This window comes from Sinocyclocheilus rhinocerous, unplaced genomic scaffold (genome assembly GCF_001515625.1).
Source record: "Sinocyclocheilus rhinocerous isolate Xijiao unplaced genomic scaffold, SAMN03320098_v1.1 scaffold143, whole genome shotgun sequence".
Lineage (NCBI taxonomy): Eukaryota > Metazoa > Chordata > Actinopteri > Cypriniformes > Cyprinidae > Sinocyclocheilus > Sinocyclocheilus rhinocerous.
This window is the reverse complement of record NW_015644616.1, coordinates 231,846-243,726: the sequence shown is the minus strand read 5'-3', so window position 1 is coordinate 243,726 and position 11,881 is coordinate 231,846. Positions and strand designations below refer to the sequence as shown.

At 37.6% G+C, this 11,881-nt stretch overlaps 1 protein-coding gene across 1 annotated transcript in view; it reads right to left on the bottom strand.

The window, feature by feature from the left end:
- Positions 1-5,042: 5,042 nt before the first annotated feature.
- Positions 5,043-11,881, bottom strand: part of LOC107758406 (oxysterol-binding protein-related protein 7-like) — a 38,531-nt gene continuing 31,692 nt past the window's right edge. The window contains exons 5-8 of the mRNA XM_016576129.1: positions 7,567-7,717; positions 7,354-7,480; positions 6,172-6,294; positions 5,043-5,912 (exon numbers count right to left, since the gene is read on the bottom strand). Of these exons, the coding sequence (XP_016431615.1) occupies positions 5,801-5,912; positions 6,172-6,294; positions 7,354-7,480; positions 7,567-7,717 (513 nt within the window). The 3' untranslated portion in view covers positions 5,043-5,800. The remainder of the gene's footprint in view (positions 5,913-6,171; positions 6,295-7,353; positions 7,481-7,566; positions 7,718-11,881) is intronic.

Below are 11,881 nucleotides of genomic sequence, written 5' to 3'. Positions count from 1 at the left end.
ACCAGGCCAAGGAATCCGGCAGTACTTTCGTAGGACACGACAGGCAGAGTCTTCCAACACACATGCAAGCAGGAGGGAGAAACCGTTACTGATGGTTATCATCCTCCGGCCCCACGTTTTTCCAGTCAACATCTCTTCCACTGGCGCCAATGCACTCAATGTCCATGGGTGCTGAGCACCTTGGAGTTTGGATACAGGCTCCAATTCAAATCCAAGCCACCCCAATTTCAAAGGATTGTTCCTACTGTTTTGAGAGAAGAGACACAGTGCAGGTCTCTGACAGACGAGGTCTCAGTTCTTTTAGGAAAAGGAGCAATAACACGCCTGCCCTCAGGTTCGATAGGGCAGGGGTTTTATTCAACCTATTTCCTGATTCCAAAGAAAGATGGGGGTCTTCGGCCCATCCTAAATCTCAGGAAGTTCAATCATCACTTACGGAAGGGTAGTCGCATACGGAAGCGACTGCCCTTCCGTATGCTTTGCATTTCAACCCTTTTAACTTTCATCAGACAAGGGGATTGGTTCACAACAGTGGATCTCCAAGATGCTTATTTCCACATCCCAATTCACAAGGACCACAGGAAGTACCTCAGTTTCTACTTTCAGGGCAACGCTTACGAATACAATGTTCTCCCCTTCAGTCTGTCATTGGCTCCCCGCACCTTCACCAGATGTATGGATGCGGCACTCATTCCCCATCGTCGACAGGGCATACGTATAGCCAATTATCTGGATGATTGGTTAATTTGCTCCCCTACAGAGCAACAGGCCAGGAGCAACACAAAAGTGGTCCTAGCCCACCTGCAGAAATTGGGGCTGACTCTGAACAGCAAAAAGAGTTGTCTCACTCCCACGAGGGTAGTGACATACTTAGGCTTGACTTTGAATTCGACTGCAATGATGGCATCTCTGACTCCACAGAGGCAGTCAGTGTTGAAGGAATGACTGTCCAAGTTCCTCAAAGAGGAGCAAGTTACGGTGAGGTCGGGCCGGAGATTGCTTGGCCTGATGGCAGCAGCCAGTCAGGTGGTACCTTTGGGTTTGCTTCACATGCACCCATTACAATGATGGTTAGCAAGACACAAAGTGAGTCCATATGAAAATGGACAGCGACTGATTCCAAGAGACTTGGATTGTCTTCTAGCAGTCAAGTGGTGGCTCTCAACTCCAGGCCTGAAGGAGGGAGTGAAGTTGGGCCCGTTATGTTCGAGAGTGACCATAACAACAGATGCCTCCCTAGCAGACTGGAGTGCTATCTGGCGAGGCAATCCAGGACAGGGAAAGTGGGAAGCCTCGTGGGTAGGTGTACACATAAATCTCGTGGAGCTAGAGGCAGTATTTCGAGCCTAGATCCATTTTCATCCTCAGCTTCAGGAAAAGCAGGTTTTACACTTAAACTGCACTAAATATACTTAAATTGGAACCACTTTAACACAATTTCAATATATTAAATATATTACAAACAGATTAAAATCAAACTTAAACATATCTTGAAATACACTTAATACACTTAAAGTTGTTTCAAAATAATACATTTAATATGCACTTAGTATAGTATAATTTAAATATAGTATGTCTGAAAAAGCACAATTTAAATATATTTCTTTTTCACCTGGGCGGGCTAATATCGTCGTACTTCCTGGTTTTAGTAAGAAATCTAGCTGCTGCATTTTGAAGCAGCTGGAGTTTGTCTATTAAGCGTGCAGAGCAACCACCCAATAAAGCATTACAATAATCTAACCTTGAGGTCATGAATGCATGAATTAACGTTTCTGCATTTGACATTGAGAGCATAGGTCGTAACTTAGATATATTTTTAAGATGGAAAAATGTTCCTAACTGATGACGAAGAATTAACAGAGCAGCCATCAAATGTTAGACAGTGTTTTAGGTTATTACTTTCAGAGGTTTTTGGTCCAATAATTAATACCTCTGTTTTTTCCCCCCAGAATTTAGCAGTAGAAAATTACTAGTCATCCAGTTTTTTATATCAACTATGCATTCCGTTAGTTTTGCGAATTGGTATGTTTCATCGTGCCGCAAAGAAATATAGAGCTGAGTATCAGCATAACAGTGAAAGCTAACAGCATGTTTCTTGATATCTCCGAAGGGTAACATGTAAAGTGTAAAAAGCACTTAGTACTGCTAGTACTGAACCTTGTAGTACTCCATACTGTACTTGTGATCGATATGATACCTCATCATTCGCAGCTACGAATTGATGATGGTCATATAAGAAAGATTTGAACTATGCCAATGCAATTCCACTAATGCCAACATAATTTTGTAGTCTACACAAAAGAATGTTGTGGTCGATAGTGTAAAACGCAGCACTAAGATCCAGTAGCACTAATAGAGAAATACATCCACGATCGGATGATAAAAGCAGGTAATTTGTAACTCTAATGAGAGCAATCTCAGTACTATGATAGGGTCTAAATCCTGATGGGAAATCCTCACAGATACCATTTCTCTTTAAGAAGGAACATAGCGGAGAGGATACTGCCTTTTCTAGTATTTTTGACAGCCAAACATTTGAAGACTTTGAAGGTGTTGAAGTGATTGTGGATGACATTGATTTGGGGGGAGAACAAGCAGCAGCATGATGAGAGATGGGACAAAGTAATGCAGCGCATCAGAAAAAGAATATAAAACTAAATCCAGGGAAATATACATTCAAACTAAAGTCGTAAGCTACATGGGTGACTTGCTGACTGCGGATGGAATTAAACCAGACCCAGAAAAGGTGGCTGCCATCAGGAACATGCATATACCACAGAACAGAAGAGAGCTGCAACAGTACCTTGGCATGGCCAGATACTTTGGAAAATTCATCCCACAACTGTCTTACGTCACAGCCCCTCTAAGACTCCTCTTGGAAAAGACCGCAGAATGGTGCTGAGAAGAAGCTGATGACCAGATTTTTGAGGAATTATGAAGAATGGTCTCAGAAACAGCTACTCTCAAATACTATGATCCAGTAATCCCAGTGGCACTCAGTGTGCATCCAGTAGGTGTCCAGTAGGGTAGGTGTTGTGATACTTCTGTAAGAATCTATAGTCTGCCCCGACCCAGATTCCACTCCACAATATGTGTTTGATCATGCTCATTTCCCAAAATGGCTTAATTATTATAGAGAAGAAAGTCAACAGTTATGTTTCTAGACCATTTGGGATGCTCACATCCTGAGCAAATGGTGACCAATTGTAGAATGAGAGCGGGTGTGGGACACCGAGAACCACCTCAGACAAAGGGGTGTCAGAACTTAATTAACATACAGACCACAGCTGTTACAACAGGAGCAACTTCATCAACATTAAGGGTAGTAAACTGTAAGTGTATAAAAGGTTTGAGCTTAGGATGTTTGGGGTTCATTCTGACTCCGTTGAACCCAAGGTACTACATGTACTTTGTCACTGCTATGCTGTAATAAACATTTTCATCGAGATCTTCAACATCCTCATCACTTTTTCTTACACTTCGAAACAACTGCCCCATAGCATTTGCTTCCAAAGCATTTTCTGAAACACAGAAGCGCTGGGCACAAATTGAAAAAGAATTGGCAACTATTGTATTTGGATGTGAAAAATGTTATCAGTACACATTTGGCAGACACTTCACAGTAGACTGACAGTAGATCACTTAGAAATGATCATGAAAAAAAAATAAACCCTTGCTGACATTCCTCTCCAAAAAATTAAAAAAAAAAAAAAAAAGCGCTGCTGAAACTTCCGCAATACAACATGACAGTAACATATAATAAAGGAACGGAGCTCCACATAGCTGACGCTTGAGGATCCTTCAACAATAATAATACAGAAACGTCTGTTATAGGCCCCCGCTCTACATATTTTATTTAACCGTAAGCTCAATAAAATTATTGTAGGTTAATGGCCAGAACACGTCTCAGTTCAAACACTGGCCTACATAAGCATCACTAATTGCACAGGTTCACAAGTGAAATGTGAGAGAAAATTTATTTTACCTGGTTGTTGTTTTAAACCATGTCTGTGAAACCGGGGATTAATGTTCTAAGGCTAGTCCCAGATTAAAATGCATGTTTGAGCTGTCTCAACTGAAAAAAACTTGCTCTGACATCTCTTAAAAAATGTCAGTTCCATTGTTCTGTCTCAAGATGCACATATGTAATGTTTTCTTCTAAGGCATTTTTATAAAAGCTGCTTAAATATCTTAATTTAACTAAGGCCTAGTCCTGGTTTAAGCTAAGCCCCGTCTGTGAGAGTTTTTCCACACGCTTTTCCACTCCACTGCACTACCTTTGTGCTCTACAATGTCTTGAGCATGACATGGCATTCTAAAAACGAGGCGCTCTAATCAAAATAAGTTTAAAAGTAAAAAAAAAAAAAAAAAATATATATATATATACCTTGCAACTCCCCCTCAAATTCCACTGACTTGTGTTTTTCCAATCAAAAACATGTTGTGTGTGACTTGTGAATGCCTTTTAGAATGTCCTGCACCATACACCGCGGGGGCTGCGGAGGTGTCCTGTTTGCCCATGCTACTCCGTTGCACCAAAGGTACTACATGTACTTTGCCACTGCTATGCTGCAATACACATTTTAATAAAGATCTTTAACTTCCTCAATTATTATAATTTTTTTTTTACAATAGCTGTAATGAAGTGGGAAGCGAATTAGGAAGGAGGATGCAGGAAATACTTTTAATTTACAAAATAACCTAAAACAAGTAGCAGCTGCTTCACAGCTGACTACTGCTGCACACAAACATAAATTGCCCCAGGCCTAGTCCTCTCTCCCTCCACTGTCATCACTCCTCCTTTCAGTTTATGCTTCCAAATCAAGTCAAGCCTTTATTTGTATAGCGCTTTATACAATACAGATTGTCAAAGCAGCTTTACAGTGTCAAACAGGAAAATAGTTTGTCAATAATGCAAGAGGACAATAACAAAGCCATTTTTCCAGCTTAAGTCAGTTCATTGATGATTCAGTGATGTCATCATCTTCCAGAGCTCCCCTTCATCCTCCCCCTCACATGGCAAATACAAGTGCAAACCTGTGTTCAAATTTAATATTTATTCAAGTCTCATCTGATTGGAAATGCATTCATACAAGAAATTGCACACAACCCGATTACACTTTTCACCAAAATATTTCTTTTTGGATTTTCAACCAGATCTACTGAAAATGTCATTGTGCTAGGTAATTCCTCAAATTAACAATGAAAAAGTATTTTATACAGTGAGATCATGCAAGATTTTCTATCAGAAATAATTAAATCCATCCGTTAAAAAAACAACTTACAGCAAACAGTATAGACATGCATTATTTACACATTAAGGTCTATTGGAATGGGAAACATTCTGTACTAAATCACTATAGTTAGCTAAGATGGATATTAATATATGATCAGTACATGTCCCTTAGTGTAATGTCCCACAGTCCATTACTGTCTGGGAGGTCCCTAAATCCCTGACATTAGGCCTCATCTTTCAATAAAAAAAATATTTAAAAACAAAAAAAAGTATATTTTTAAGACATCTATATTTTTAAGACAAGTATTTTTGATTAACACAAACCTATTTTTAAATCATCACTAAAAATGAGAGATGTATGGCTTTAGGAATATCACTATTTAGATTAAAAAGCACCAAAACTCCATTCCTACATTGCCTGTGAAGTCTTTTGCTTGTTCTAAAATTCACAACAGTTATATAAAATATAATTATATACATACACTAACCATACTGACATGCCAAAATTCATGAGTTTCGCTAACAGAATACTGGGATGTCACAAATCGCAGGACTTCAATTCCATCAACACCACAAATCCAGATTTTCAGTGCTGGCAAATCCTGGATTTTCTCGAATCTTCCAATAAGTTCCATTTGTCACCCACACCTCTCTTCCAGCGTGATCTATGGTTTTTCTGATGAAATATTTGTACATCGTTTTAAATAAGGTATTTACAATTCCACTTTATTAGTTCATGAATGATCTATGTTGATTCACTCTGAATATGCAGAAGTTCATGGCTATTTTTAAATATTTATATTATTTGCAGAATATATTCCATTAACATATGTGGTCCTCAGACATATTTAATTATAAATCTGAGGATTAATTATTTTCTTCAGATTACCATCAGATTTTAGAAACAGAAATATGGAATAAATATTGGGACTCACACAAAGAAACGTGGAACATGCTCTTCACCCTTCTTGGTCATTGCCTTCCGTCTTTCACGTTGTTTCTCCTCTATTTCATCCTTACGTTTATCGGCTTCTTCCACTTTGCCATCTTCAAGAAGCCTATAAGTAAAAAAAATTGCTAACACAAATACATCTCAATATCTTCACTTGCTATGTTATATGCACTAAAACAATGACATTCAAGTAAATTTGACCAAAATGGCAAACTACAAAACTTTGATAACTGAAATGAGTATACCAGTTACAATGAATAAAACCTTATAGGTATACTCAGGGATTAAAGTTCCGTCAGTTCATAAATACAGTCACTTGCTTCATTCCTGAATGATTCAGCCGTTCGAACGAATCAATTTAATGAATGATTCAGTGATAAAATCAGTGACTTGCTGCCACCTGCTGGCGGATTTAGTTTCATTTTTAGCATAATTTCTGTATTCACAATTTTATATTTAAAACATTAATCTCCACATGAATTTATGAATTTAATTGCACTCATGCTACCTCTGATCCTCATTAAACGATGAATATTTTAAATATAATTTCAGTTATTTAAATCATATTTCTGTATTCAAAATTTTATATGCTGAAAATGAAACTAAATCCGCCAACAGGTGCAAATCACTTATTTTTATCACTGAATCATTCATTCAATTGATTCGTTCGAATGGCTGAATCATTCAGGAATGAAGCAAGTGACTGTCTTTATGAACTGACGGAAATCCGTTGTAGCGACGGAACTTTAATCCCTGTATACTCCACCCAAAAATGAAAATTCTCTTATTTTCTCATCCACATGCTGTCCCAGATGTATAGACTGATTTTTTTTTTAGATGATGCAGAAGCACTGTGGACTGTTACATAAAGTTTCAAAACATGCTTACATCACACATCTGTAGAAAGAAAGTCATGTACATCTGGTGATGAGATGAGGAGAGATTTTGCATTTTTGGGTGGAGTTTCTCTTTAAGTATCAAATAGTGTAAAGTCCATTTCTTAACCTGCAATACAAATTAGTACAACTGTTAGAGAAAGGTGATGCTGACACCAATCTTTACAAATTATTTACTGGCAATGATGCTTCAGCCAAGGTTTTGAAAGTACAAATTACAGTGCAAAAGGTCAAATAGATTGTTTTATCTCTAATTACTGGACACATACCTTTGGTCTGGACGGAAACGAGTGTCTGTCGGGGGCAATTTATTCTTTATATCAGGCGTCAGTTCATTGAGCTCTCTGGCATACTGGGAGAAGCCATAGTAGTCAAAGTAATCATCTGGTTGAGGATCTGTGAATTATGATAGAAACAATCTAATTCAACATCCAACTAAACAATGTAAATTGGTTAAGAATATTGTGTGCATGGTCACTTACTGGGCTTCCAAATGCATTGTGGGTTGGGAAGTGTATCACAGAAGATGCCTTCATGCCATGATCCCCCGAAGCGGTGAAGCACTCTGCCAGCACGGTCAAGGACAGTGCCCTGCACTTCATTCTTGCTGTTTTCATCACCCCAGTACCGCGACTGGACAAATGAGAACTACATTAGGTTTATATACACGTGTGACTATTTTACGTAAAGCTGGAAATCTGGTCTTAATTTGTACAAAGATTCTTGGTTTTACAGTGTCCTCCACAAATATTGGCACTGCCAAACAACTCCTTTTTTACTGCCTCCACATTGTGATGTAACTTGCACCCAGTGTTGGGAAGGTTACTTTGGAAATGTAATAGGTTACAGATTACAAGTTACCCTACTTAAAGTAATTAATAAAATGTAATAAGTAGTGAAAGTAATTAATAAAATGTAATAAGTAGTGTAACTTTTCAAAGTAATGTAACTGATTACATTTGATTACTTTTTGATTACTTGTCTAATATTTTCAACTGTTAATCATTTTCAAACTTTTAGAAATGTAAACCAGGCAGGGTTAAACTTACAATATGTGCTCAACACTGATAACTGTCAGACTTTCGAAATCCTTCATCACTTGAATAAAGATTATAATATTGTAATTTTAACCCTTTAACTGTCCCCCGTCCCCTCTGTGGGACGCCTAAGTTTACTTCACTATATTACAATTAAATCCTAATCTAATCATGGCAAACTATATATCATGGGAAAGGTCTAAGACTCCTAAATAGATATTTTACCAATGTTTTTGTTAAAAATCAGTTAAGGGGTTAAAGGAGACATTGGATGCAAAATATCTTCATTACATATAAATGTGTCTTTGTAGGGTGGTTCTGTCCACACACTGCTATGATAAAAATTCACTCCTTTTTTTTTAACCCCTCAAAAACCTAAAGAGTCTCAATTATCAAGCCATTTTGATTTTGGAATGAATACCAGCGCTCTCTTCCACCTTCAGCGGGATCGGGAAAGGTCCGATTTGAACATGGGACACCTTGTCAGCGCGCTGCCCACAAGGCTATCGGTGTCAACACAGTTTTTATTTTTATGATTATTTGCGAATCGCGTTTGCTCTTCCACAAAAGAGAGGGGCGGGGTGAGCAGAGCTCATTAGCATGTAAAGAGATATGCACGGAAACGAGTCGCTGTGAACAGAGCTGTTTTTGACAAGGTAAAAAGGGTGTTGTTTTACACGACCACTGAGACCATTTCAAGAATACCCTAAAGAATCATACCAACGTGGAAAATGGGCATCCGATGTCCCCTTTGAAGCTATATAAACCCATATAGGAAATAAAAGAGTTATCGAATAAGCTTGTTCTAAACTCCTGAAACATTGTTGTTTCATATTTTAGAGCAGTCACTGCAATTTATGAAAGAACTCAATTAAATATGTATGTGGGAGTGTTTGTGAAAAAAATCAGATGTAACCCCCTTTGTAATCCTTAACATTTTCATAAGCAACTGTAATTTAATTACATATTTTTTCTTAGTAACTGTAACTGATTACAATTACTTTTATTTTGTAATTAAATTACGTAATTCCGTTACATGTAACTAGTTACGCCCCAACACTGCGTGCACCTGATCACCTCCACAACAACACATCAGTTCTTACTCTACCTGATCTCCCGCCCAGCAGTGGTGAGCAGTTAGAGAGTGGGGTATATACCCACATTTGTAGTCTTTGTACTTGACCACTTGTCTGCTTACATGATGTATTTCCTGTATTTGGCCCAAGTGTTCAAGTGGGCATAAATTATCGGGTAATGAGAAGTTCTACATACACTTGTGATCACAAGTGTCTGTAGAACTTCTCATTACCCGATGAGACACACTTATAGTGTTGTAAAAATGCAAGTGCTTATTTTCATTTTCAATACTTTGCATTTAAAAATAAACTTCTGAATGTCTGTTCAGTAGTCTCTATAACAGATGAGATAATTTATTAATTGTGGTGCTTCTAATTAAGTGATAAAAAGCAGTTGCAAATGTTGTACAAAAACATACAAAGTGCTGCACGTTTTATTGGTGCACAGATGAGTGTTTTACTACCAGTATAACTTATTGATTATTTTCTATGTAGTGAACTACACTATATAGAAAGCTTTGCTGGGCTGTGAGATCTGGGCTTCACCTGAGATTCAGAGCCAAATTAGAGGGGTAATAATGACTTCAGAAAGAAGGCAGCATCACTGTTTTTACACAGAGATAGGTAGGTCTATTAGTAAAATCAGTAACACTTTACAATAAGGTTCATTAGTTAACTAATTTAGTTCACATCAACTAAGCATGAACAATACTTCTACAGCATTTATTAATCTTAGTTCTGTCATGACAACTCTCAGAGAGATTGCCATGGTAATGTACATGACAATGTTAATGTATTTGGTCTTGGCGGAATAGATCTGCTGCTGCTGCTGTGGCAGAGCAAGTACCGAGACTTGCTACTGCCAATACAGCCACAATATGCTGCTGTGAGCATGTAAGAAATATTGCTGCTGCAAATATAACATTCATGTATGCTATATAGGGGTTATTTCATGTATCACCTCGTAGCAGATGGTGGAGGGTTTCTGAAGCAAGCTGCAACTGCTACGGCAAGCACTAGTCATATATTTGAATGTTGAGCAGCGAGCTCATTGGCTACCGATACAGGAGAGAACCAATCAGCTGTGCCAAGTGATAACGATGTCATTAGGTCAGATTGAGGTAGACCTATCGGACTGCGCCATCTACAGTTTCATGCCAGAACTCCGTATTTAATGTTAATTTCAACATTTACAGTACTAATGCATTATTAAAATCAAAAGTTTTGCTTGTTAACATTAGTTAATGCACTGTGAATTAACATGAACTAACAATGAACGACTGTATTTTCATTAACTGACAAAAACTAACAATGAACAATGTTTATTACGTTATTAATCTTTGTTAATGTTAGTTAATACATTAACTAATGGAACCTTATTATAAAGTTACCGTAAAATCTGTTGACTTTATTAATCTTTGTTGCAGAATGTGCCAGTGGTCAGGGAAAAAGGAAAAAAGGGGAAAACCCCTTCTTGTGTTTTGGTGTTGTTCTAATGCCTTTGTTTTTCAGACCACAAAAGGAGAAATAAAAAAAGCTTATGCTGGTCCATTTGATGGGACTGACTTTTTTTCTATCTTGTGAAAGCTTGAAGCTGGTCACTATTCAATGTATCACAGATCAAGTATGTATTAGATACACAAACATACCGGTTCGGTACGTACCTCTGTTTTGACGTCACAGTTCGGTATGGTTTTGGTACAGCAGGGGGAAAAATTACTAACATTTTCAGTACGAATACGTGTATTGTTACACCCCTAATATAAATTACCCAAGTCTTCTGAAGGCACACAATAGGTTTAATAAAAATTTTTTAAAAAGCAGTAATGTAATTTATATTTATTATTATTTAGCAAAAATTCCAACCTGTAATTATTTAGCAAAAATCCTGACCTTGGCCGATCTGCTATAATTGACTGGGTGTTCATGAGACTATTATAGCGCAGCAGAAATGAAGATCATTTCATCTTGATTTAATCATTTGATTTAAACAAATGTGAATGTGAGAACTTTTCATTTCTCAAACTGTCAACTGAAAACTAGAATTCTAGTCTGGAGATATTCACCTTAGAGAAGAAAGAAACATTATATACTAGGGGTTGAACGACTTCTGATTTTTTAAAGTCGACTTTTATGTGATGACGTCATTAATGAACAAATAAGTCTGGAGCTGTGACAAACACCTTGTGCACAGCTATGGCAGATGACAGCGCTGCCCACATGGCTATTGCTCCTATAACAGCTAATTTTTATCAGTTCTTTGTCTTTGGGTCGTTATATTTCTCAGATTTCTGCTCGTTCTAAATCAGATACAGATAAAGTAGCACAGTAAAGATTACATTCATATGAATGCATTAGTGAGAGCGATTGCGTGTGTGAATTAATTCTACCTGGCAGCGTCTCTCTACTAGTAGTGAAGCTGTGGGATTTAGTTTTTAAGAAATATATGCTTTAACTTTTCAGTTTCTAAGCTATTTTATTGAGAAATCACAGAACAGTGTTGACAATACATTTCCGCGCTGAATGATTCTGTGCGCGTCATGTACGCGCTACTGTCTGTAGCCTATGTGTGTGCGTTACAGTGCAGCAGCGCATTAGATTAGAACGGCGATTAACTTACCTGTACAATAAGCTGTTTAAAACGTGCATCTTCCCGCTCAATCTCGAGCATCCAGTAATATAAT